At 37.7% G+C, this 27,995-nt stretch overlaps 2 protein-coding genes across 8 annotated transcripts; one reads left to right on the top strand and one right to left on the bottom strand.

The window, feature by feature from the left end:
- The first annotated feature begins 25 nt into the window (after window positions 1-25).
- hddc2 (HD domain containing 2) lies at window positions 26-3,962 on the top strand. Its single transcript, XM_042503682.2, has 6 exons — window positions 26-183; window positions 1,815-1,936; window positions 2,675-2,777; window positions 2,911-2,979; window positions 3,076-3,214; window positions 3,437-3,962. Exons 1-6 carry the CDS (start codon window positions 109-111, stop codon window positions 3,592-3,594), a joined length of 666 nt encoding a protein of 221 aa, XP_042359616.2. The 5' UTR covers window positions 26-108; the 3' UTR covers window positions 3,595-3,962.
- Window positions 1,638-27,014, bottom strand: tpd52l1 (tpd52 like 1). Of its 7 annotated transcripts, XR_015779240.1 has the most exons (13): window positions 26,850-27,014; window positions 22,561-22,659; window positions 21,795-22,010; window positions 19,510-19,530; window positions 17,955-18,073; window positions 17,161-17,309; window positions 14,442-14,543; window positions 11,872-11,886; window positions 10,336-10,374; window positions 9,625-9,685; window positions 7,625-7,767; window positions 3,418-3,475; window positions 1,638-3,290 (listed from the first exon to the last, which is right to left on the bottom strand). XR_015779240.1 is itself a non-coding variant. In XM_088089858.1 (11 exons), exons 1-11 carry the CDS (start codon window positions 26,866-26,868, stop codon window positions 7,645-7,647), a joined length of 963 nt encoding a protein of 320 aa, XP_087945984.1. In that variant the 5' UTR covers window positions 26,869-27,009; the 3' UTR covers window positions 5,344-7,644. The 7 variants fall into 7 exon arrangements, 6 of the variants coding, with proteins under 6 accessions (XP_087945984.1, XP_087945985.1, XP_087945987.1 ...); XM_088089858.1 differs by lacking the exons at window positions 1,638-3,290; window positions 3,418-3,475 and having other exon boundaries at window positions 5,344-7,767; window positions 26,850-27,009; XM_088089859.1 differs by lacking the exons at window positions 1,638-3,290; window positions 3,418-3,475; window positions 10,336-10,374 and having other exon boundaries at window positions 5,344-7,767; window positions 26,850-27,011.
- Between the last annotated feature and the right edge of the window lie 981 nt (window positions 27,015-27,995).

Below are 27,995 nucleotides of genomic sequence, written 5' to 3'. Positions count from 1 at the left end.
TGTGGAGGTATCAGTGTTCACTCTGGCTCGTTGTGTTGTTTATGCTGCCACCCAGCGGCTGCTTTGGATCATTACATCATCATTCTGTTTCCGGGGCAACGGACAGCAATGGCGACCACCACGGAGACATCAGCCGGCATGAGCAAAATGCTGCAGTTTATGAAACTTATCGGACAGCTCAAAGTAAGACTCACGCCCAAACTCTGGATAATTTTCTGCGGTTCTGGTCCCTGACCGAATATAAGAATCAAAACACATTAAAAGACCCAGTGCGTAGCTTTTCCTGTCAGACTGCTTTGCTGCTGCTGGTGTTTTTGGTTTTTTTTTTTAACCAAAATTTATTGTAATTTCATCAATATACACTGCATTCAGTGTGTCAGGTTTACAAAATTCAACAGTATAAAGAATTTATAATAATACAGAAAATATCCCAGGGGTACAAAAATCAATACACAATAAAACTTTTTTTTCAGTTAATACAATTAAATAAATTTAAATAGTCAAGCGTCTTAACAGCTTTGGGGCTTGAGGAGGTCCGAATAGATTCTGAATATTGCTGTAACTCCAATAGAAACAGTTTAAGTAATGGCTTTTTAGAAGTGTATTTATATTTATGGATATGAAATTTAGCTAAAATAATAAGCAGGTTAATTATTAGTATTCATTCTTTTTAGAGCCGCATACATTGTAGAATCCAAATAATACATCCACATACATAAGAGCAAAGCTATTCAGGATATGAGATTGTACATATCGAATAAAGTCTTTCCAAAATGTCACCGTACTGGGGCATTTCCAAAATACATGAACAGTAGTTTCATTGTCCTGATTACAAAAACAACTACAGTCTATGTCTTTATGAAGGGATTGTTTTGCAGGGTAGCAGCGGTGTGCTGGTGTTAATACACTCAGACTGTGCTGTTTGACTCACCACATACACCAAGGTTATTGTGATTAGGTAATACTAAACTAAAAAAATAAATTAAAAAAATGAAATTATATGTTAAAAAATATTGCAGTTAACTGAAATAAAAAATAAAAAGGAAAAATTTAGAAAAAAGTGTCTGTGTTTATTATTATTATTATTATTATTACTTTAATTCTGTTCATAATTTTATTTCAATTTCTGTTTAGTTTCAGTTAAATTCAACAGTGAATTTGCATGTTTTAGTTGAGTTTTTTTTATTAGTGTTGGTATTATTATATATATATATATATATATATATATATATATATATATATATATATTTATGAAACAACATACATTTAGTCAATTTCAACGAGGATATCTAGATGACACAGAGACAATTACCATAACAACGTGTTGTTTTTGTATTGTGATTCCTATTTTTAACTTCTTAAATATTGTCTTTAGCACAAAAAAAACACATTATAATAAATGTAGGAAATAATAATAATACCAAAACTAATACAAACTCAACTGAAACCAGCAATTTCACTGTTGAATGTAGCTGAAATTAAACTAATAGTAATAATAATTAAAAAAACTATAAATATACCTTAAAACAATTTTTTTGCAACTTAAGAGCTAGAAAAAAAGCAGCACCTTATGTATTATCGAAACAGATGTTACCTAATTCATTAAACAACGGCGGTTTTACCTGTCTGCTTGTTCGTTCAAAGAAATTAAGTATTTATTAAAAGTTTCACATATGATAAAGTTTTCAAATACATATCTTTGAGATCACGAGTACAAAACCTAACAAATCAGTTTACAGTGTCAGTATCCACACACACAGACTAACTGTCTCACTCTCACGTGCCGCTGACGTGTTGTGGTCACCCGCCTGCAGAGGGTCCCTCGGACCGGCTGGGTGTACAGGGACGTGAAGAAGCCAGAGAGCGTGTCAGACCACATGTACCGCATGGCCATGATGTCACTGACCATCACCGACCCCACAGTGGACAAGGACAGGTAGTTTACAGACCGACCTGGACGCAACTTCACGAGATTAAAATTCCACTGAAGCCAGTTTGACCTCTGAACTCCATCCTCTGTGGTTTCATTTAACCCTTTGAGACCTGGATAAACATTAGTTTTCTTGGGCTGCATTCAGATGTCTTTTACAAGCTGTTAAACCTTTTGAAACTTGAGCAAATTGGTTCGATTTCTTTCAAAAACATTGGAAAAAAAGGCAGGGAGCAACTTGGCAAGAAATGTCCCATAAATTGCAAGAAAATAGTAAAGGTGACCAGAAAAGATGTGAAAAATATTTTTGAAAAGGAAAAATGTCAAGAAAACAACATATATAATGATTATATTATATATTTGAAATTATATCAAAGGGGAAAAAAAAGGATTTTCAGCACTCTTTTGAGTCAGTTCTTGTTTGTTTTTTACCTTTCTTTTTTCTTCTTCTTCTTCTTCTTATTCGCAATATCCTTGTAACTTTTTAAAAACAATTTTCTTGTTAATTTTGTCCCCACGTTTTGCAAGAAATAAACCTGATTTGCTCAAGTTTCAAAGGGTTAAAGCCTTCAGCTATTGAAATGAATGGGACTTTTGCATAACATTCAGAAAAACATAAATACTCGTCAGATTTTCACTTTGCTTGTGCGGTACAGTCCAAATATTAGTTGCAAAAAAACTTAAATACTAACAACTAGATGCTTAAAGAATAAATCACAATTTTTTCCCCCTTGCTGAGTTTAGATGTATAAAGCTGGCTCTGGTTCATGACATGGCAGAGTGCATTGTGGGAGATATCGCTCCATCGGACAACGTCAGTAAAGCAGAGAAACACAGGAGAGAAGAGGCAAGTGAGCAGTGTGTGAACGCTTCCTAAAATTAAACCTGGTCAGGTGGCATCACGATGGTTTGTAAAAAACAAAAAAATGACATATTGCTGTTTTGGGCCTTTTTAATTTCTCTCGTCACGTTTCTCTCAGGAGGCGATGAGACATCTATCTGCTCTCCTGCCGGAGGGACTCAAACAGGAGATTTACGGACTCTGGGAAGTACGTCTCTTTAGTTTTGTATTTCTCTTCTATTTGTAACTCGTGAATAATCATTAATCGACTCAGAGCTCTTCATTTTAACACGTTTGTCTGCAGGAGTATGAAAACCAGAGCAGTCCAGAGGCCCGGCTGGTGAAACAGTTTGACCTGCTGGAGATGATCCTGCAGGCTCATGAGTACGAGGAGCTGGAGGGAACGCCGGGAAGACTGCAGGAGTTCTTTGACTCCACTGACGGTAAGTTTTCTTCTTCATGTCGTCTCTCTTTTCTCTCTTCTTCACTGGATCTCACCACTGACAGGGTAACTTCAGGCTAATGGAAACAAGAGTTTTGAAATTGGTCCAGTATGAAAATATATATAATATATACTGTAATATATACAGCATGATACAGTATATCAAAATAATAAGTTGTCTTTACTTGCATTGTATATAATTACATTTTTTATTTTCTCTTAGGTCGTTTCCACCACCCTGACGTGCTCCAGCTCCTCGGCTCTTTGAATGAAGAAAGACAATGTCACATGAATAAATCACCTGAAGCAAAGAATTCTGGGACAGCACAGACGACTGACGCGCTATCTTCACAGCCACATACGACTTCACACACTCCCTGACTGTGACCCGAAATGTGTGTGTACAGACGGACGCACAACCATCACAGGATCAGTGGGAAACTGTATTTCGGGAGTTTCATCTGTTCCCTCTGTCACCTCATTTCTGAGGAATTTGCTACAGAAGAACCGAGGATGATGGCACAAAGATATCTGTGTGCATGCAGATATTTTAGCCCATTAGTTTAATTCACTGTTTTTGGAGATTAGAGCATCACTTTCTATAATAAAGGTGTTTTGCTAGGAATGCAACATTTGCCAGGTAATGTACAAATGCAATAACTTGTCAAAATCCATTTAGATGTCCATGAAGAAAGGGCTGTTTTTTATCTATACAAATACCTGAATTAAAGGGGATCAACTTCCCTTCATTTTTTTGTCTTTAATAAAATGTTACAGTGTCTGATGTTCATATTAAATGAAATTTCAAATTATGAGGCAAACATGTTTAAAAGTAATCCATTTAAGCAAAACCCTCAGGCTTCGGACTGTTTTGATTACTCTGTTTACAATAATTTACTGTTCTCGAGATAAGCTGAGATACTAAAGATCTGGAAAAGCTGACCAATCAGAGCAGACTGGGCTTTTTTGAGAGGGGGGCTGGTGCTAGAACAGTGTTTCGGACAGAGGCGTTCAAGCACAGACAGTATGAGGAAAATAAAGTGTTTGCTTTATTTTACTGTAATAAAAATGACTAAAGTGAGATGAACAGACTAAAAACTTCATCTGATTAGATAAACAGAAACCACAAAAATAAGGAATTTTTCAGGATGGACATGCATACCAAGTTTCATGAGTTTTTGGGGCAGCCTCCAAAAATGCAATTTATCTGGCAGAAAAATAATAATTTCTTGTATTCCAAGAGGGTCCTCGCACTGTTCGGTGCTCAGGCCCTAATAATCATAATAATATATTTAAAATGATTTTTTTTTTTTTTTAACTTTGCAGATTTTATTTTATTTATTTGCTAATTTTCAGGCAATCTAATTGTTCTTTTTACTTCTTTTCTTCTATTGGTGCTCATTGCCTTCTTATTATGTTTTTCAAAGACATCAGGCCAGCATGTCCAGGTTTCAAAGGGTTAAAAAAAATTGCTCAACCTATCAGTTATAGGTCTGTGTTTATGCTAGTTTAAATGTGCCAACCCCTGTATTTGTTTGGCTTATCCTTGGAAAGCGCGGCCAGCCGTACTCACTTATAGCTCTCTCTTCATGCTAATTCGAATGTGCCATCCCGCGTGTTTGATTGGCTAACTACACCTTAGGAGGAGCCAATCAAACACGGGGGTTGGCACATTCGAATTAGCATAAAGACAAATGTATAGATTTGTATAGATTGCTACAACTTCTGGGGATGAGTTAATAGGTACGTTCAAGCTGAACTGCACCTCGTCTCGACAGCGGACGAGAGCAGGCGGGGGTGACAAAAAGCTGCCATCAAGTCGGACAGTTTTCTGACTTTTCCATTTTTTCGCCGTCCACTTTATCATGACGTCAAGGCAAGTCAGGTGATTTGTAACAGATCCATGGGATGGGATCATGGATCTGTCATAACACATAATCTGTTATATATTCGGACAGAAATGAAACGGGCCTGCACCACTCTTCCATCACCAGTGATCGGTTCTGCAAAGAATTATATTCTTTTCAAACGAACATACTTATAGGTCTCTCTTTATGCTAATTGGAATGTGCCAACCCCCGTGTTTGATTGGCTGATTACACTTGAGGAGGAACCAATCAAACACAGGGGTTGGCACACAGCAAGCTTTAATGTATATTTCCAGTCCATTTACAAATACATTTTGACAGATGATATATATTATTTTGCAGGTATAACCTGATAGAATTATCCTTAAAAATGGAACAATGGTGCTGAACCATCAGAAAATAGGGTTAATGCATTTTCAGATGTAGTCTTACTGTACAATGTACATTAAATGTTAGTTATGTTAGTAAAAACAGTGCAGTCAGGAATTGAGTGTTGCTGATGAATGAGAAAACAGTGGTCCGATGAAGATGTTTTTTTAAATAAATCACTTTTCAGTACATTGCATAGAACTTCTGCTGCATATTACTATATTTACAACTGCTTTTTCTGGTTTGTTTTATCTCAGTTTCAACAGGCTCAGTCACAGTTTTCAGTGTTTATTGTAAAAACAGTCATCTGTGATATTTGGTTTGGTTTAAATGATCTTTAATATCAATCCATCAACCATAAAAGCAGTTATTTATAACGTTAAACATGTTATTATATTTGAATGTCACAGTTACGTCTTTGGGTGTGAAGAGGTCTTTTAACTGATGCTGGATTGTTCGTTTTTTTTCCAAACACATTGTACAAATGTTATATATGTACTATAATGAATTTTAAATTATCTCAGTTTTTGGTAACAGGTCAGATCTGGCAACCTTTTCTTGCTGCATAAGATGCATCAGTACTTAAATGTTGACATTAATTTTTTAAAAAGACATTTGGACAGACGACAAAGTGTGAAATGATCCGGTGGCATTGCTAAAACCACAGCAAGACAATATGAGAAACACAAAACAGATCATATGTTGAAAACAGAACATTACTTTGATGGCAAAGTTATGTCGTGGCCACACAGGCCATATTTTAAAAGTTTAATGTGACTTCCATCTTTCTCGGCAGCCAGTCAGTATTTCACTGAACATCGCAAATAAACAGTGTCTGATTTCTTCCAACAGAATTGCTGGTCCTTAAGTGTAAATGCTCAGACTAGTTATACATGTTGAAAGAGGGTAGCAATATGAACATCACATAGGTGCAAGGCTATTAAAGTACAGTAGGAAGAAAGGTAACGTCTGCAAACTCACTCCATGCCACATAAATTTATTCAAGACGATTCGATCCTACTTGGATCTTCGTCCGGCCAAAATATTTAAAAAGATGAAATGGGGATTTCAACCAGCAGAAATGTCCTTCCGTGTGAATGAACAGACTAGTTACACTTGCTATAAGTTTGATCCAGCATTCAAAGGGCTCCAGCAGCAGAAAATGTGTGTAACAGTCAGCTACGATTTTCAAAAATTTATCTGAATGGCTGCATTTGAAAAGTCAGTCTACAAAAAAATCTTTTCAGGTGACGTAACAAAATCTTCATATCCTGTGTTTTAGTGTAAAATCATTTATAAGATTTTAAGTTTACAAATATTTGTTTTACCCAGAACTTCTGGGTCGATCACATGAACGTTGGTTATATATACACATATTTTATATGTATTAGTAAAAAGTATAAGGTGTAACATAGAGTCAATATTTATCAAACAGCTAATTTTAATATTAACATAAAAGTGAAGTTTTTGGTATGAAAGTTTTGGAGTTTTGCTGTAGCAACATTTTTACATGGCAAAATAAGTAACCGATAAATTCCAGCTGTGATTTATGTCGACACGAGCCAAACCACGAGACGCTCAGCTTAAGTGACAGAAGAAAAACGGGAAAGAAATACACAGTTTGGGATCAGTCTATCTCCTGGAGCTAGTTTGGAATCTGCTCATCCTCCTGTTTTTGTGTGTGTTATTAAGGCATCTCCCCTTAAACCCCATTGAATCACCATCTGTGGTTTTGGAGGTAACTGGAGGGAAGGTGATACTTGTTGTCTTTATAGTTAAATCCAACTAAATGAAAAATAAAATATCTACAAGCTCTAATCTCATGTTAAAATTTGTGAAGTAATCTAGTCTGTCAACAGATTCTTTCTCTCTTGGTCCCGAGATCATCAGAGAAAGGTATGTGTTTTTTTTTAATTTAAGCTTTCCTGATCTTTCAAAATGAAGATATACAACTGCCACTGTAGAAAATTTAGGGTAAATTTGGCCCAAACAAGAAATAACATCCAAATTCTACCAAATCTAAGCATTTAGAGTTGCAGGAATACCCATCCAAGTGTTTGGAGACTTGATCACAATCGTGATCGAAAAAAAGTATTCTGTAACATTTCAGTCAGAGTTTTGAGTAAATATGTGATAAAGTGCTGCATCACAGCAGTTCCTGGTTTAAGTCCGACCTCATGGTGTTGGCTCAGGTCTAACACGGCCTCTCGGAGTCGTCCGTCAAGTTGTTAGTGGGCATGTCCTGAGAGCTGGCGTTTGCTGCGGAGGAAAGGACTTCCTCAAAGCTGCCTCCTGTTCCTGTACCTCCAACCTTTGTCTGTGAAAAAGACAGAAAAATGCATCGTACAATGTGTTATCATTGTTGAATGGTTCCTTTGTGCCTCTTTATGTCGTTGCAGAAGGTTGTTGTGCTGCAGAAGAGACACATGGCGGCAAAGACAGCCTGACATCAACTTCACCAAACCCACCAGACTCCATTTAAATAAGCCGTAATTTTTAGGGTTTATTTCAACCAAAGCAAAGTTGGTGACTGTTGAAACATTGGAAAAATGAACCAAGATGGTTTTTGTGATGTTTTTGTTTCTGTCGACTTTGAGTAGTGTGTCTTAGGATGATAAAATTGATGTTTATTTAAATGGAGTCTGGTGGGTTTGGTGATGGCGATTTTGGGGATGTTTCTGGTTAAACAAAAAGGATCTTTCTCTTCAACAAAAAAAAAAAACGATCTCTGTAGGGATCATTTCTGTAATGTCGTCAAATGTATTTGTAAAACAATCTGAGCCCGTCAGTGACAAAAACATGCACTTCCAGTGGACGTACATTGACTTTGCATAAACGTCCCAAGTGGTTACACTGTAGCCTGTTTTGCTGCTGCTGGCTGCAGCCCCCTCGCTCAGTAAAGGACCAATTTCAAAAACCGCTGTTCACATTAGTCACATAAGACACAAAAACGTGAAATTGGGTCCAGATTGAAAAATACTTTCCCCTCTCAGAAGTGTTTGATTTTCTACAAAAGAACCCTGTTATTCATGAAATTATATTAAAACTTTAAAGTAGAAGAGAAGTCTGCAGCATTTTAGTGTTTTGATCTGTGGTAAAATAATTCATGGATTGCACGGTGGTCTTTGCGACGTACAGACAAAGGAAGTCTGCTTCTGCTCAGACGGCATCAGGATCAGTGTGAACATAAATAACTAACAGGCTCACAGCAAGAGTCAAGAGTGTAAGCTGGCAATTACCCAGATTATAGTGTTGGGTTCGCTCTGCTCCACTGACATTTATAATGTTAAGAGGCAGCAGCCTGACCTGCTCCTGTGTGTGGCCTCCACAGCTAACCTCTACAAATGTGCATCACTTACATGCTATAAGTAGTGTTAATGTCAATATTTCTGTCACCAGGAACAGCAAATAGTCAATTATCGACCTGCAGTTACTGTGTATTATTTAACAAGCTTGTTTCTTTGATAGTAGACATAATAAAAAATATACCCTGCATGACATTTTCATGCTTTGAAATATTTCATTTCATTTATAAGGCTCCCCTCTAGGTGTAGCCAAAGCAGCAGCTATGCTTCTTCAGTGAGACGATTTAAAAGCTGACATACTGTGTTTTGGTCTATCTTTATCTTTATGTAACCCACAACCCACCGCTGAGTTTGAAAGACATGTTTTCTTTTTGAAAAGTTACATCATTCATCATAGCCAGAAGCTGTAAAAACTGAAATGATCAGATTTTCAAATTTCCAACAGTCAAGGAATACATCATATGTGACAAACGCTTCTGCAAGGTAATGTAACCAAATCAAAAATAGTGATACTTTACCAAAATCACCTTATTCTACATGTCTCATTTAAAATGTTGCTAAAAATAAACAGTTTGCACAAACCAGATACCCTAATCGTTAAATTCTCTGGTCTGTGGCACATCTGGGAAGCCGTCATGTGATAATGAATTGAAACTTATACCAACACTAGTGGGTAAATTCAAAACGATCAAAGAAATTTGACGTACATTTTTTTTAATGATTTATGGCATCATAAGTGTGTCATAAAAAGGCCAAATTTTAGTTCTTCCTGCTTCTAGCAATGATTGTGTTGTTTCTACAGAGGTGCAGGATATATTTATTTATTCATTTTATTACAGTGAAAAATGAGGCCACAGCGAGCACGTTACCTTGATGGTGGACACTGTCGTCTCCACTTTCTCTTCAAAAGACTTGAAGCTCGGAGAGTTTCTGTGACGAAAAGACATTTTACTTTATTATTTTAGAAAAACTGAACAAAGAAAACAATTTGCTTGTCTACTTTCTGAAACAACTGTGCAGGCAAATTAATTTTTTTCTGCTAAAATAACAGTATTATAACAATAGTTTTTGATCTTATTATTTGGGATAAACACCCCGGGATAATTCACAGCAAGCAGGTCATTATTGCAAAACGAACCCTGACAAGGTGATAAATTATTTAATCATCCTCTCACTTATTACAATGAGGCTTACAGTGAGGAAATCTAACTAAAGAAATCAATAATTTGACACAAAATACTGATTTAATAATGATTTTATTGCTTCCACTAAGCATCTAGGACCTGCATCCATAGTATCTGCCAGTTATTCAGAAACAACAAAACACCATAAATGACCGATCAGAGTAGACTATTCAACCTAACTGTGAAAAATAACAATATTTACTGGCATAATGTGCTTAAAGGTAGCAAAGGGCACTGAAAAAGACAATATGGGGTGTAAGCAGGTGAGCATGTGAAAACATCACTAATGTTTTTTTCCAGGTTTCTTAGTATCACCAAATAAATGTGGAAGCGATACATGAAACACACCAAAAAAAGTTTCTCACACACACAAAAGCAAGAAAGCGTAGAGGTTACCTCATGGTGGGCATGCTCATAGAGTGTCTGATAGAGTAGCTGTCCCCAGAGAGCGTGGTGAGAGAGGAGTTAATGATTAGCACAGATTTACACACTTAAACACACACACACACACACATGCAAAGCCTGAGTTAGCTGGAAAAATCTGTGTTTTTATGCGTTTCCTTTGACACTGTGCTCATTAGTCAGTCTATACGAGAACCAGTAAATGTGAAAGATATGCACAAGTTTTTCAGGGAAGCCGATTCTTCTACTGGAAGAGAAATTGAGTAACAGCTCAATATCGACTCAGACAAAATGATGTTACATCAATGGTATGATATCATAAAGGGCTCAATAATCATTTCAACTCAAAGATTTAAAAAAAACAGCCTACAACAGTCTCGTTACTGCAGTGATACTCATCTAAAGTTATGACCAGTGGGACAAATCTGGTGCCCAATAAGGTGCCTTGTGGTCCCCCAACCATTTTCAAATTCACTATAAAAATAAAGTGATTCACACTGGGAAATGTTTTTGTACTTTTAGTATACATAAGGGGCCAGAGTGCATACAAAAGCTTCAAAATAGAGCTTGCTTATCAAAAATGTGATAATGGAGGTTCACCAGCACCCTCCCACAGAGGCCCTAGCTAAGCCCTTAATGTCCTAAAATCTAGACACATCCTAAAATAATAGGAATGTCCAGAAATCCAAGAAACATCCTAAAATCCAAGAAATGTCCTAAAATCCATGAAATGTCCTAAAATCTGAGAAATGTCGTTAAATCGCAGAAACATGTAAAGGGCTGTTGCAACTGGCCCCAAAATTGGCCCCTAAAGAAAAGTAAGATGTGGATCTCTGCTGTACCGGCTCAGTTTTAGCACTTTGATGCTACTGGACTGAAAAAGTTCATGACAACCTGTTGACACGATTCATTAAGACAAATTGTTTTGGTTTAAAAATCAATTATATCTGAATCTGAGCTGAGACGTAACTGAGTGCTGCAGTTCAGCACGACGGCAGCTTTTACTCCAACAGACTCAGCTGACTGTCCTCGCTGTACCGACCCGTCACCAGCTGATCTCACTGAGATCGAATGAGTTAATGAAGAACAACCACTGCCTCGTTTACGCTGCACGCTGCACGGCAGCGCCACTTTATTGGACTCGACTTTACTCACTTTGGGTACGAGGTGCTCAGCTGTTCACCGCGTGAAACTACCATCTTCAACGCAACACGGACAACCAAACGGAGGCATCACTGCTATCAAATTATCAGGCTTACATCATAGTTTTACAGGCTGACTTATTTAAAATCTGGTTTAGTAATGAAAAAAAAGAGTGGTTGCTACTGATGGTAGAAAAATGGTGTGTTTTTGCAGGATGTCGTGTGGCGCCCTAGTGACGGTTCTCTGATCAATCAGTGGTACCAAAATATTACTAGACACTATCCACAACTTTTCTAATGAGAAACTAAAACAAGAGCAAGTCGAGATGATTTGACCATGCAGTGCAAATATGTCATAATGTGACATAATCGGTGGTGTAATTCTTACCCTATAGAGTTGGACCTTGGGAAGCATGGAGGAAAATGGAAAACATTTTTTAGGATACTTTCACAAACAGGCACAGACAGTCACGCTTCTTCACTTCAGTAGAAAACGGATGTTTGTATAAAACATTTTCACTATGACAGTAAACTGCCAACTGATATCTGTGAGGGGAAGTGTACATAAGCGTGACACCTGGGGAACTAGACTGTATTACACAAAACTTCATCTCACTTGTACACATGATATGCAAACAAAATAAAAAATGTTCTACTACAGTTAAACATCATGAACACACAAAAAACCCACAAACTTAAGCCTGAAACACACAAAGAGATTTTTCAAATCTTAACCGATGTTGAAAATGTGAGACCACACACACTTTCTAAGCATTTCTTTCTTTTTCTGTTGTAAATGCCTTTTTAAAGCACCTTGTGGCCAATGTCTATGAAAAGTGATGGCATGAAAAGGTAAATTTAACAGTTTGGTTTCTATACAAGGAGAGCAATGATTTGAGTCCAGAATCTTAAAACTGGAAATATCACACCATCAAACGTGACTGTAGAGTGAATAAACATGATGGATGACAGGCAGGGAGAACTAGCTGTTGGTACTTGAACTACTTTTACAAAAAATGCCAAAGAAAAAATAACAAAATATGGGAAAAGTAAGGTGTAAACATGGACTGTTCATATTAAAATGCTTGCAGGAGGGGACGAAACCCTCTGCGACCAGTAGCACTGCAGGCAATCCTCAAGGTTCCCGCCTCATGATGGGATATATTTTATCAAAAATCGTTAACATCTTTAATATTTGCAGTGCGGGCTGGATGAACTCACGAGCTTATGTAAAAGTAACACTCTTAACATACCGCATATAAAAAAAAATCTAGCAAGATGATCTTTAAACCCATCAAAAAAAGATTAGGGCTTTGCCAACAATTGTGGAGGGGAATCAGGCCCAAAATCGTATTAATAATCCTGTAGTGTGTGTACCCAACATTATCTACCCTCACTTAAAGAAAGGCCTCAAATCAGTAAGAGTCAATGGCTTCCAAACATTTTGCACACAAACCAAATATCTACGTGAAAATACACAAACACAGCAGATATAAAAATAAAGAGTCAACATTTAGTAACTACACCTTCATCATGTTTTTTTAACCAGATGAAGGTCAACTTACCAAAACATCACAGTAAATATGTAATTTTTTGCAAGTTAGACAGCGTGCAAACGTTTGTGTGCAAACAATGTCTTACTCATCCCTCTCCTATTTACCTGTTCTGCAATAGATGTGCAAAGCATTATTTTGTCCTAAAATCTGATTTCTCACTGAACAAAAATTACAAGCATTTAGATTTAGATAAATATAGATATATACACGAATAATGATATGCTGTATTTATTGAGAATTAAACTTCGGTTTAAAAATCTGTTTGAGGATGAGCAATTATGTGATAAGGACAACATGCAAGAACACACTTCAAACATCCACAGCAAAATAAAAAAAAGTGGTTAAATAAATAAAAACATGCTTAATGTGTGTACAAACCAAAACCTCTGCACACCATAAACCACACTAACATACCTCCGAGGGAACAGAAACTCGAGACCAACCACGCTGGAATAAAGATAATGCACTGTTTCTGTTCTGAACTTTATACTCCAAAAACACACAGTAAGCTGCAGAGGACACACACCTAACAATACTCCACCTGTCCTTACAGTATGTGCCACTGTCAACACATTACAGTCTGAATTATGGTGTTTTTAATCCCTTTTTTCTGTTATGCCTTGTGATGAATTAACAGAGAAAGTCAAAAAAGCCTCTAAGTGTAAATGTGTACTCACCCAAATGAGCTGTATTTAAATTTACTACACTTTAATAGTCTTCTGACCTCTTTCTGCTCGACATATACTGCGTGTTGACGTGTTGCCGCCTGCTTTGTTCACTGACCTTAAACAGCTTTCCTTGTGCTTTCTTCCTGCACATGCATGAAGTCACACAGACCCAAATTCTCCAGCTCTCTCTTGTCACAACACACAAACGCTGTATTTGTTTCACACAACAACGCAGGCCGGCTCACACACTTATGTTGTCTTTGGGTGTCTCAAACAGAGCGGCGCAGAGCGACAGAGAGGCACAGACACAGAACTAGAGGAAGAAAGTGACTGAGGAGGACAGACTTTGCCTCTGGCCCTTCAGCTCGCACAGAAAGCAGCTTAATGTGGAATTACATAATCTCAATTTCCCCCTGAGCTGGAGAGAGCAAAAACTCGGAAAGAGGGACAAATAAAACACGTCTGTGACTTAGATTAATGTGGAAATGCATCAGTTGTGAATGGGTGCGTTGAGTTATGACAGGTTTTGATATGCAAATGTGTTGATGATGGAGCTTTATGATGAGTGAAATACAATCACAGCTGCAAAAGACACATTTGCCCCCCTTCACAGGGACACAGAGGACTAAATTGTCAACAGACAGGGTGAATTGTGTCCACACTCTTTGCATGATATATTATCAGTCAACACATATTTTTTTCCTAAATAATGAAGATATGACATCATTGTGTACCTCATATCCCCGAGCTTCCTGGTGATGGCGCTGCCCAGTGTGCTGAAAGCAGCTGAGGTCTTCTGTCCTGCCGTGGACAGCGTCTCTGATGTCTTCTTATAGCTAAGACACATAAAAGGTGCATTTAAAGTATGTCATTACTATTTCCTACACAAGCTGAACTTAATGCAGTATTTCATAGAAATGTGCACAAATGCCAATGATGAGGTCAAACAAGTTAATATAAATATACAAAGTTTTCTTTCGGGTGGATGATTGGACACACACACTGCACACACACTGAATGTGTGTGTGTGACGTAGACTTTTTAATAAAGATGTATAACAATAATGGATGGCAGCTTCCCAAAAGTGAAGTTAAAACTCTTCGATTGCCTCCTGGTGGCAAATGAGACTCATAAGCCACACCAATTGTATCACTTTGTACTAATCACCATCCTAATCACGCGATAAAAGCCACCTCAATTTAAAATGCTTAATCATTGTTTAAATAATCACTTAAAGTATTGCACTGAGTGGTTTAATTTTTAACAGCCTGGCTTTTCACCCTTTTTTTCCCACCACAAACACATTTCCTTCACACTTACTGCACACCAACATTGAACTGCCCAATAAAGAAACAGGCTTTTTACTGTTTATCTGAGCAAACTACGGATCAACATTACGCTCCTTCTCCTGATCACTCTAAAAAATTACATTAATTACAATTTATATAATTAAAAAATATTAATACAGCTGATTGGTATATTGTAACCTACAGACTAATTATGCGTATATGTCCACACACACATAACCTCACACATGCACACACACACTCATAATTTGTCTTGATGTTTCTGTTGTTTATTGCTGACCCCATTGTTTATTGCTTGCATCAAAGTATTTTAATTTAATGCATTACTTTTCATTTATAATATTACCTTCATTGAGGTGTTTCTATAACACATTTGGGTTTCTAACCTGTCCGGCACCTTTTTTTCTGTTACTGTTTTTAATGGTGCAAATAAATAAAATTATATTAAATTAAATATTGTCTGGAAAAAAAGTGTGTTAAAGCTTCCTCATATGGATTGTCTACATGGTCATTTTATTAAACTGGTCTGACCAACCATTAAAGGGGTTTATTTGAGGGGGGGCTTAAAAATATCCCATTTGAGGGTAAAACAGGTCAGAGGATGTTGTACTCTGGATTGTAAAGCCCGCTGAGGCAAATATTAATTTGTGATACTGGGCTATATAAATCAAACTCCCTTGACTTGACACAACCTTTTTTTGTTGACACTGGCATCATAGATTACAACTTCACATCCACTGAGCTTCTCTGGGATTTTACACTCCTGTGGCCACACTGGTTCATTATAGATGAGACCGGCGATGTGTGGAAAGTGATCTTCAGGTTGAAGTGTAACTGGATAAGAAGCGCGGCCTCTGGAGACGATCGCCTTGCTCTCCTCTGTCTCTTGGTGTCTACGGTAAGACGGTCTAATGAAGAAATTATTTCTCTGCAAACTAAAAAAAAAAACCCTCAAAATATCCTGTTTTGGGGAAAAACTTGATGTTTTTCACTGCTGATGATACAGTAAAAATCATCCGGACATGTTCACCTAATTGTTCCATGGGGTCAATGATCGCCTCTAGCATTGTGTAGCGATTTGATGCGTTTTTAATCAGGTTTACGACGTCTGTTACAGTGAGGGCAGCAAGGATAACAAGCACATGCTGTGCAGCTTCGAGCAGAGGATTATGGGTTTTTAATTGGGTTTCTGATATCTGCGTTTATAACAGACACTCAGTTTGGAGTTCAAAAACAGAACCACATGCTCTTTGTGTCCTGTAAAGGGCATTCGTGTTGACTGCAAACAGAAAAGCCATTCTGTCATGTGCCGTGAACAAAAACTCACACTCCTCAGCTCCTCAGTCGAACCTGCAGACTCTTTCTTTCTCTTTTAGCTGTTTCACAGAAACATACACATTAAAGAAGTATTTCACTGCTGGAAACACGGCCTTTTGATAAAAGGAGTCTGTCTCTGCAGTGGACAGACTCAAATACTTTTAAAATTGGTGCTACATAACCAGAGAAAAGGGACACTTTTGCTCAAGAGGTAGAAAACAACTACAAAATGCACCACACTCACTGGTAGGTGACGTGATGCGTCCCTTTCCGTTTTAAACAACAGCGGCTGGCTGGCAAGAAACAATCTCGTATTACAGTTAAAACAGTAAAACGTTTGAAGTGAGAAATATACAATGTGGTGACAAAATCTTGGTTTTTATTTGAAGTTTTACAGTTTGATCTCAGTTTTTGTTTGACTGTATGGGGCCCACTTCCATATTGCAAAGCTAAAACGGTCCTAAAATACGCTTCTGGAAACATTTTAAATGACAAATAACTAATGCAGTAACCTAATCTTGTTTCCGATCAAACAGCGCTGCCTAGTTGTACAGTTTGATCGGATTTAGTCTGAGTTTCAGAGAAGGAGGGACTGGATAAGTCTCTTGGTCCACGTCTATACTTTTTGTGTTCGTGGTGGTGGCAGCGGGCGATGTGAAGATGTTGAAATACAGAATTTTGTATCATTCAGCAGAATTTTGCCAGAGGGAGGAGGGATATCTAGGCACTGGTTAGACGGAGGGAGTTTGCTACAGGTCATCTACACGTACTGCCAACAAAGTTCTGATACAAAAACGGTTGAAATTTGAGAAGTATCCGTTGTACTTACGCTGTGGACGTCTGCATGTCGTGCCAGCCTCTGCTGAGGTTGTTCCTGAGTTCGTTCAGAGAAGTCATGCCCAGCTTCTGTTTAAGCTCTGCATGTTGCCTCTCTTTGGACGACAGAACCTGCTTCAACGTGCTGATCTCCTCCTCCAGCTGGACAAACACAAAAAGACGAAGAGATACTTAACTGTTTTAACTTATAGTTTTCCCGGATCCTGGCCGTAACCTTGGCTGTGCCTGACCGTGGTGATAGCTGTGCTGATGCTGTGACCCTGCCTTTGGTTGTGCTCGTGCTGTGGCTGTGCTGAGACTGTGCCCCCCGCTCACCCTGATCGTGGTCTGGTCCTGGTTGTGCAAATGCTGTGATCTTGCTGTGACCATGCATGAGACTCTTATCATCACCCTCAGCATCATCATAGAGTGCAATTAATAATTTCTCACCTATCGTTATTGTAATATGACATGCATCTGTTTCTATTATTTCTGTGCCTCTCTCCCCCTCTCCTTCCCTCTCTCTTTCTCTTTCCTTTTTGCCACGATTTTCTTTCATTTGTTATTTACGACATCTATCGCACGTCTGTCCGTCCTGGAAGAGGGATCACTTCCTGAGGTTTCTTTTTCGGGAGTTTTTCCTTGAGTGATGTGAGGGTCTAAGGGCAGAGGGATGTCGTACACTGTAAAGCCCTCTGAGGAAAACCATGTTTTGTGATAAAGGACTCTATAAATAAAATTGACTTGACTTGTTTTCACACCATCAACTCTTCCTCCGAGTGTGTGATTGAGAGTGTGTGTACATACTTTAATTAATTCTTGCTGGATCTCCTCTCTCTCCTCCTCCGTCATGCTGGGGTTGTTTAAGTTCACCTCTGACGCCAAATCTTCGTCAGCTTCTCTCAACGGCTCAGAGTCGAGGAAACCTGAATGACATACAAAAACACATAAGGATGCTGAAATGATCATTCACACCTCGGTGTGACCTGTGAAACAGTTACGAGCACACACAGACAGACAAACGAGAAATAGAGATCTGTGAATGAAATGAATTAGCTAAAGCTATATTCTCGCCGTTTCAGCCGCAGATTTGACTCAAACCTGCAGCTCTTTGCTGTGTCATCCCCTCTCTCTCCCCTGTCACGCTTTGTCTGTCTAATAAAGGCAAAACATAACAAAAAAGTTCAAATCTTTAACTGATTCCACTAAAATTGAGCTAACATTAATATCCACAGTAATTGAAAAATATATATATATATTTTGTCTGATGTGTTTTTAAAATATTCTGGTTCCCATCATTTAATCAAAAATATGCATCTGCTCCTGGAATCAAACACATTCATTTGTCATTATTTCTGAGTTCACGTTTATGTCGTTAATGTTTAAATTGTTCAAATTACAGTGTGTTCTCTGCTTCAGAGAGAGGAGAGCTGCAGGAGGATCGGTACTGTCAAATTTAGCCTTTTTTGTCTTTTCCAGATGTCTGCCTACACCTGCTTTAACTGTTTCAACTTTAAATTTAATCTCAAAGATCTTCAGAGGAATTCCTCTGAGGATGCGTCACACCTTCGCTGTTTTGTTTCTCCGAGTTAGATCTACTAAAGATATTTCAGAAAAAATGCATGTGCCCTTTTTGCCTTTTGTTGTTTGTGTGACGTCTGAGTCCACACACACAGTATCTGTCTGTCTGTCTCTGTCTGACAGTTATGTAATCTGTGGCGACCGGCTGCAGAGCTCTAATCTGGATTAAGTGATGAGGATTATCTTGCTGATGGACACTACAGACTGCCTCACACACACAAACAAACAAGATGCTGTTTCTGAGAGCAGATTGACTTTAAAAGTTGCAATATTGGATTTCAGTGGAGACAAAATTAAACAAATTGTGTTTTTTGCTTTGAATGTATATTCCCATTAAAACAGTTTCTAAAATAATAGGCACAGTATGTACAAAATACTCCCAGAGGAAATAAAGACTGTGGACAGTTTTATATAGAAAATACCTTTGATAGATTCAGAAAACAGTCTTTAGGAGATTTTCTTACCTTATTGCATCTAAATAAAACCCATTCAAAAAAACCATTGACAAGGGAACTGGAGATGCTGAAATGCTAACTCATTTCCAGCTTTTAGGACTTCCTTTCTTTCCTCAATCTGTGATTACAGGCTCTGTGGTCTTGCATTTTTTGCAGAATATCTGAGAAGGGCAAATCAGGACAGACAGGTACCAAGCAGCACCAGGCAACAGCAGGACGACAGTGTACACACAACCAGAGAAATGCAAATACATGCAGGTTATTATGCCGATATGTTCGTCTTTTGCACATTTTGCACATAAAATGTACTTGAAGGAGTACTGTACCTGCCGTGAGGTGCCCTCTCTCTTGATGAGGCAGCATTATAAGACAGGTGAGGAAAAGGTTAGTGACAAAAAAGACATACTGACAGGTGCTATAACAGCGGCTCAGCACCACATGCAGCAAACACATGCACATTTCACACAAGTGTAGCTTGCAGCACTACACACCAGTACAAGGCCTTTCTATAGCAGGGAGCTATTTCTGCATACAACACGCAGCAGCAGGACAATCAGATTTTTAGACCCCCTGTGGCTAAGATGAAATCCTTTCAAGTCTGTTAAAGTGCAGCGGGAACTCAGAGCACATTCACACACACACGAGAAGATCTTAAAAATGCAAGGAAGAGCACTATCTTAAATATTTTCTACCGGTGTGAATTCACTATTAATTGGAGGAAGGCAGTTTCAGTAAAGCGCAGACATGAAATGCACGTCAGAGATGAACATGCTAATAACTCACAAATCCACAACACAACAATAACCATCAACACTGTTAGGTTTTTTACTCCAACTGCTATTTCATAACCATATTGGAGCTAAATTTAGCAAAATTTTCTCTCCTTTTTCAGGTTTCCTGTTGTAAAAATTGTAAATAAAATTTAAAATGTATTTTTAAGATGTAAATTCATATTTAATGGGTCAATTTGACATTTAATAGATGTGTTGAATTAATCAACATGCCCCCATAGCAAAACCTATTTCACAAACGTTGAAAAAAAAGGAATGTGTTGAAATAAATGTGGTAAATGTCTATTTTTTTTATTAGTGTACAGAAAAAAATGTTTAAAATTTATTTTAATGAAAAAATAGTGAATTCTCATCTTTTAGACTTTCAAAGTTTTATCAGACCAGATGAATCAAATGTCAAAAATGAAATTAGTCATTTAGCATGAGTTGATGTGCTCAAAAACAAAAACTCAACTACTTTTTTTTCCAGTCTAAGTCTATGGGAAAAAATGTTTTTGGGCTCAATTGCATCATGTGATGAACCTGGAAGTTTTGGTTACACGATTTGGCCAATAAGTCAAATTTGCTTCAAAGTCCAGCTCACTTCTTGTGGTTCTGGTCTGAGAGATGTTTATAAGAACTGTTTGTGAGAGTCTCATGTAACATAAATACAGTTTCGAAAGATTAGCCCTCGCATTTTACTTTGATAAACTGCTGCAGCGCTGCCAAGAGTCAGGAATGTGAAGAATGCTGAAATAAGTTAATGATCCCAGTCAAGGTTCACTGCATAAAATCAGGTACAGAGTGAGCTCAGATCCCGAGCTCTGTATACTGAACTCTGGGGGAGGGAGTATCAACAAGCATGTTCAGGTCACGTTACACACAGGCAACATTTAAAAGCAATGTGAACAGGCAACTTTGTCAGTTTGTTAAATATCATCTTGTGCTTTTATTCTCTTTTTAATTATTCTTGATTGAGTTTGTCACATTGCTTCAAAACTTGCTTATGTGTCAACTTCCTGTAGCAGCTAACATGTTTAGGTCTAGGACATTTATACAGAAAAGCCAGGATTTCAGATACTGAGGTCATAAGTCTCCTCCAAAACACAAAAAATGTTTACCACACAAAAAAAGCCTCTAAAATTAAATTAAAAAAATATTATAATAATAAAATGCAATTACAATATAACAATATAAACAATATAAAATTACAATAAATAAATAATCATATAAAAAAATACATTTTAAAAAGTCTCAAATTTCTAAAAATTAAAAAAAAATCTCAAAATCTGGATTTGTCTCTTTTTTCTTTATTTAGTTGACTGTGTGTTAATTGTTTTGTTTCATTCAGGCCCAACATGGTGTACATGTTGGTTTGAAGCCCAATCCGCACTACCAAGACTGACATCCTGTCGGGGAAATAATGAATCCTTTCATGAAGCTTGGTGGAAAGTGAAGCATGAGCCCAGGGAGAACCCAGTCCATTTTAGGGAGAGGGTTACACAAATTATTTTTCACTTTGGTTAATATTTCAAAGGCATTTGGTCTTGGCGGAGATCTGCACTCTAAGTGCCCTTTCACCTGCTTATTTACTGGATAAAAGTAGTCAAAATGAAAAAAATGGAGCCAAAAAAATACATGAATCTGCCTTTAAAAATTTAAAAATTGTAGCATTTAATTCGTCTAGGCTGCGAAAACCCAAATTACCCTGTAAAACACAATGACCTCAGTGTCCTCAGCTGTATCTATAGAGTGGCTACAGGTTTCTAGAGGTCAATTATGTTGAGAGTAAATGTTCAACCGAAGATTGTCTACGGGCTCTACTCTACATCCCTCTTCACCTGTGCTGTTCAGCTGCATGTCCCAGGTAGTGGACATGACCCAGTTGTCAGAGTGGGACACTGATGTCTGATCCCACCGATCGTCCCCTGATGGTGAGCTTTTACCCCATTCTGTCACGTTTTCCCCATTTTGGGCCACTGGAGCCAAGTCGTCACCATGTGAGCTCCTTCTAACCGACTTCTCGCCAGAGGGGTTAAACGTGCTCTGATTCACACCTGAGCGAAGTCACAGTTGAAGACGATCTCAGTTGACAGAAAGTGCTTGATTCATCTTATTTTGAAAGTCCTTTTATAATGACATTAAAGCTGAACTGACAAAAATAATGAAAATAATACAGGAATATCATGCTGTTAGTGAGTTTTAAGGAAGTCTGAGCTCCTGGAGAAGTCATTAGTGAATCATTTACAATATGATAATTTTATTTTATTTATTTTATGCTGTTTCACATTCTTTTATTGTCTGTTTACATGTATTTGTGTACACACAGTGTCTCCATTGTGCCATTCATACTTTATATTAACCCTCAAATCCAGGCTGGATTCACAACCAGGCAACTGCCAATATGTTTGTGGCACGTTAATTGGTTTAACCCAAAATCAAAAGTATTTTTTTTTTCCTGGCGACGTCATTTTTCCTTCTGATGTCACACGCTGAACACGTGCTGTGACGTCACTTCCTGTGACGTACAGCAGCACTTTACCAGCCTGTGATTCAGTGTGGATTTATGTCTTTTTTTACTTTTCATTTGGGAGAGTTGAGTCTTACCCTGCTCTCCCTCGTGTGTGGCTGAGTTAACCCATTCCTCTCCAGGACCCATGCTGCCCCAGTCCACCACTGCGTCACTCAGAACATCAGAGTACAACTCTGCAGCAGAGCAAGGCAGCAGGGCGAGAGGAGACAAGAAAACTGGTTATAAACTGTACACACACACACACACACACACACACACACACACACACACACACACACACACACACACACACACACACACACACACCACTGTTAATGGATTTTGTGTCTCTCCAGTGTCCGTCTCGGCCCAGTCGGTAACTTGATAACAGTGAGTTCTGTTTCGTTACAGGCAGATTATCTGAGTCTGCATTTGCACAGGAACAGGAAGTCTGACTTCTGACCCTCTGTGGCTCAGATGTGAACTTCTCGGAGCTGTTTCAACAGGATTTAGCTGATTTTTGCGATTTTAAAAAGCCGGGGAGCAAATCTGTGCCACACAAAGATAACAATGACATCTTTTGTGACAATTAAGCAACAATAACCAACGTTATTGAGCAATCCGAGTTCTCTGGTTGCTGATGAAGTCTCATTACGCCACACACACACACACACGCACACACACAAACACATCCACACAAGCACACACACACACACACACACACACACACACACACACACACACACACACACACACACACACGGACGCTGCAGGAGGAAGCCGAGCGGCATAAGGCCAGTGTTGTTTCACTAACAATGACTTCCTCTGGTTAACTTCTGCGTTTCAAAGGAGGAAAGGTCACAGATTTCAGCGTAAAACATAAACATGACATGTGGCATACAATATCATTCAAGTCTGCATTAGATTGATTTAAAGAAAAAGCATCTTTAAAACGTCGCTAATGTGAGGTAGTATGTTTGTTTCAACATTTTTTTGGGGGGGTGCATATGAAACTGGGGGGTTGGCATTCTCCTGCAGGGAATTTTGAACATGAAGACTTAATTTGTTGCATTCTGGTGATATTTTTTGCATCAAATATAGCGACTATCAATGACTAGATGCACAGCCACATGGTTTTATGACCGGTCAAGTTGCACTTACAGTTTACATCCATATCTGTAAAAAAAAAAAGATGCTTCACACACACAGACAATCTATACAATCATCAGCACAGTTTCAAAACGGACACCCAAGGCTCTTGAGTTACGGTCAAAAACATGTTATGCGAGGTCACAGTTACCTTTGACCTCTGATCACCAGTTTCTAATCACTTCACTCTTGAATCAAAGTGGACGTTTGTGCTAAATTTGAAGAAATTGTCTCAGGTGTTCTTGAGATATCAGGTTTACAATAATGTGCCACACGGACAGATCTATGGATGGGCGGACGACCCGAAAACACGATGGTTCTGGCTTCAGCTATAGCCGGCACAGAGGCATAAAAAAGCTCCTATGAGGCTCGTAACTGTGACCCTTTGAAAGATTTTTTTTTAAATAAAAGACTCAACTGGAATAACTAAAGCAAAACAAGATGAAACGTAATACTGACGTGACTGCCAACAGGAAATATCAGAGCCAAATCACTCTCTATATCAAAGTGCCACCTGAATAAGCAGGTAAATAATGTGAAACCACACACACGTGGTGCCATTTACGCCTGCCGGAAACACAAGTAACCAAAAGAGCGTGAGCAGCCTAAACAAAATAATAAAAAACAAAAGCTTAAAGTTAATACACATACAGGCTCCATCACCGAGGTAGCTCTTTTTGGCATCATTTTATGATGGAAATTTTAATTTTGTCAAAATAAACGTTCTCTGCTACTTTCATGTTTTTATTTGCGGGGACACATGACCTAAATATTGAGGGCATTATGTCCCCTGTGTCTCCCTGAAATCTTTAGCCTGTGCTGCCATGTTTTCAAAGCTCTTCCCTAATATCTTGAAGATTTATAGCAGTCGGCCACATTGAGCAAAATATGATATAAAAAAAGCATAATAAAAACTCTAATAACGTCGCACTCGTGTGGCAAATCTGATTTAACAGGCTGTCCTGCCTTTAATCTGATTCATATATATTTGAACACTCCCCTTCGTTTTTCTCTTTCCTCCGTTTCTCTCCCCCCTTCCTGTTGTTGGGGTGAAATACCTTCAGTCACAAGACTCCCATTCGGCCCGCTGGTCATGTGGTCGTGTTAAATCAGAGGCCTGGGGATGGTCATATGGCTGCAAAATCGACTGAAGCTAACTAGAGGCCAAGTTACCTGCAGTCCGGAAAAACAGCAGCAATACTTTACATAATGTATATAAACTCATTTCAGTCCATGCTTTATGCACTATAATTTAAATAAGTGGATTATAAACATCTTGTGTATTTTGGGGAGCATTCATTTTCGTTATAAATACAAATCATCATCAAAGAGCCTTTTGACCTCCAACTCTGGACTCAAAGCCCGGCCGACACCCAGTTAGCCACAGGTGAACATTTGCTGAGGAATGCAGTTAACTACCTGCATAAACAAACATCACCTTTATCCCACTTCACGGATGTGGGAGTCATGGCTCTACCGGACAGGTTCATGTCTCATTTTTTCACATTCAAATTCCCATCCCTCAGAGAAACTTGGTTGAATCAACCCTTTAAAACGGGAGCAAATTAAAAAAAAAAAAAAAAAGGGAAGAAGCAAGGAGCAATTAAAGAAATTATACAAAAATGGCAAAAAAGAAAAAAAAAAAGAAAAAGTAAGATGTACAAGAAATTACCTGGCAATCAAAAAAAAACGAAGGGAAAAAAAATGAATAAGGGAATTACCTGAAAAAAGGTGCTTAATAATTATAGTAATTCTGTAAAATAATTTAAATATATAAATAAAATTTATATATTTTAAAGTTCGTGCCAAGTTGTTCCTTGCCTTTTTCCCATGGTTTTGAAAGAAAGCGAGAGTACTTGTGAAAGGCACCACAAAAAAAAAGTCTATCCACTTTTTAAAGAATTTAACAGCAACATGCTTGAAAGAAAAGTTAAAATACCACCTGTACCAAACATCTGCAGGTGAAATCTGCTCTGAATATAAATTAAGCATCATCAAATTGAAAATATTTCAGTTTACACATCAGAATAATATGCAGTGCAGACTGTCAGCCTCAAAACATCAAAATTATCACATTATCTATTAATGGTCAAATAAAATCCAACAACATAAGAGACTTCACGTCCTTCACAGCCAGATAAAGCAAAAGGACAAAAATATCTTAAATTTTCTATTTCTATTTCTATGCTGGCATCAGAGCGACTATAACGAACCACAATTTCATTTAAAATTAATGGTTATCATATTACAGTAGGGATAAAATATGCAATCGGATGGAGAATCTCACTTGCGCATCACATCTGCTGTTCTTCTCCACTGCTTGTCAGAGTTTATACACATACTACAAAATTTTTAAACATGGTTATATGGTTCTTCAATTAATATAAGGCATCTCATGCACCAAATAAAAAACTTTTGCTGCTGCTGATAATAAAATGAATTTTGTTATACTGTATACCATGATATTTCCTGAGTCAATTATCATACCGTTAAACCCTAATTTCAACTAATTATGTTGCATAATTAAAAGATCATCTTATCAGCCTGTCATATCTGCTTAAATGTTCATTTTGGGCTGAGGCCAATATTTCATTATCTGTTGATACGTGCTGATATTAATGTGCATCCCTAGTTTTGTTGGTTTGTTAAATGTTGTTTGTTTTTGTATATGTGAAACAGTTGACCTCCTGGGAACGAAAATCAAAGCAAATCAATAGAAAATGTGTGCTTTTTTGATCTTGTAATAAAATAAAATACCTGAAAACTCATGCATTAGACATCACTGAGACAGGAAACCGGTCAGTTTCCATGATGTCTTGAATAAACAGCAACACAAACCTGCAGCACACTGGCCCCCTGTTCAGGCTTCATGTCTGGATATTTGTTTATTGGACCCTGACGGCATCAGAAATGTCCTCAGAAAGAGCCAAGAAAGCAGCGCGTGAATGGCACGTTTGTAAATGTAGTAGACACACTGAACTGAAGGAATGACACGTGCCAGTTTAAATATCTGGCTGTAATTTCAGAGCACGTGCCAAATCAAGCAATAAATTATCGCCCCAAATTGTCCCCGCAGTTTACTTTTTCTTTTCTCTCCTCTGCTTCTGTCTCACACAGTGACGTGTGCAGCCTCATTATCAGATCAACAGCAAACAGCAAAGTAACGCAGCGCCCGTTTTTAACTTCTGCCTGAGAAATGAGCGCGTTTCTTCAGCATGAAGCGACACGGACTCACCTTGTTGTCTGGTCTCCATCTGCGACAGCCAGGTGAGCTTCCCAAATATCCTCCTGAGACGACACGAGACGAGACACGGCAGCACGCGCAGCACCGGCCGTTAGGTCAGTTTGTGTTTCCTTAACTCCGGTTTCCTTGGATGTCACGCGCCGGCCAGCTCCCGGGCGGAGCTTGGAGCTCGAGCCAATGGGCTCGCGCATTTTCAATTTGCTTGATTCACCTACCGGATGTATTTATTTACAATCTGGAAATATATAACATATTGAATGTTGGTCAAACTGTCGAAATTAATGCGAAAGATGAACTTACACTATTGTTGTATATTTCCTTTTTTAAAATGTATTTATGTATCTATTGTATTAATGTACATAGACTGTTTTTTGTTTGTTTGTTTTGCTTGTTTTTTAATTTAGTGCGCTATGGACTTTTCTCTGCGTGCTTGATGAAGTTCTTCTTCTTCTTCTTCTTCTTCTTCTTCTTCTTCATTATTATTATTATTATTATCATTTTGTTTATTTTGAAACCAAAATTAATTCACCGATCTTTAAATACAATTTATGATAAAAAAAGAAATCTCAAGATCCTGCTTGGTAAAATGTATATAAACAAATTAAAATGTACCCAATCATACCTGTTTAAAAGTTTTTCTCTAGTATTTGTGTTTATTTTAATGCAATGCCAGCTAAATAATAAGATAATTTTGTCTTGCATACATCACCATAACATAAGGATCAGTCTAGACCTTCTAAATGCTGTTATCTTTTTAAATTTCCTTAATTTTTAGTTTGTTGCTTGATCATTTTTGACAACATGTGCAAGATGGCCCAAAGTTGTACTTTAGCACAGTACTGATGTATTGATGGTGAATGTAATAATAATAATATTAATAATATTATTATTAATAATAATAATAATAATAATAATAATAATAATAATAATAATAATAATAATAATAATAATAATAATAATAATAATAGTGTTCTCAGAAATAAAGCTGAAGAAATTAAATTGGAATTGGTATCTTCATTATTTAATCAAAATATATCATTAGTGTTTATTTATTTATGTTTACATTATCAATCTGCAAGTTAATCTTAATTGATACAATGATATTATTTGTTTCCCTGACTATACATGTAATTTTGC

Source organism: Plectropomus leopardus, chromosome 16, assembly GCF_026936395.1.
Source record: "Plectropomus leopardus strain MGB_pleo_1.0 chromosome 16, ASM2693639v1, whole genome shotgun sequence".
Lineage (NCBI taxonomy): Eukaryota > Metazoa > Chordata > Actinopteri > Perciformes > Serranidae > Plectropomus > Plectropomus leopardus.
This window is presented reverse-complemented; position numbering and strand designations above follow the sequence as displayed.

Coding starts and splice junctions, on each gene's coding strand:
- hddc2 (XM_042503682.2), top strand. CDS start 109: ATGGCGACCACCACGGAGACATCAGCCGGCATGAGCAAAATGCTGCAG. Junction 1,937..2,674: donor CCCACAGTGGACAAGGACAG/GTAGTTTACAGA, acceptor TGCTGAGTTTAG/ATGTATAAAGCTGGCTCTGG. Junction 3,215..3,436: donor GTTCTTTGACTCCACTGACG/GTAAGTTTTCTT, acceptor ATTTTCTCTTAG/GTCGTTTCCACCACCCTGAC.
- tpd52l1 (XM_088089858.1), bottom strand. Junction 17,310..17,954: donor TCCAGCAAGAATTAATTAAA/GTATGTACACAC, acceptor GTGTTTGTCCAG/CTGGAGGAGGAGATCAGCAC. Junction 14,544..17,160: donor GACATGCAGACGTCCACAGC/GTAAGTACAACG, acceptor TATGTGTCTTAG/CTATAAGAAGACATCAGAGA.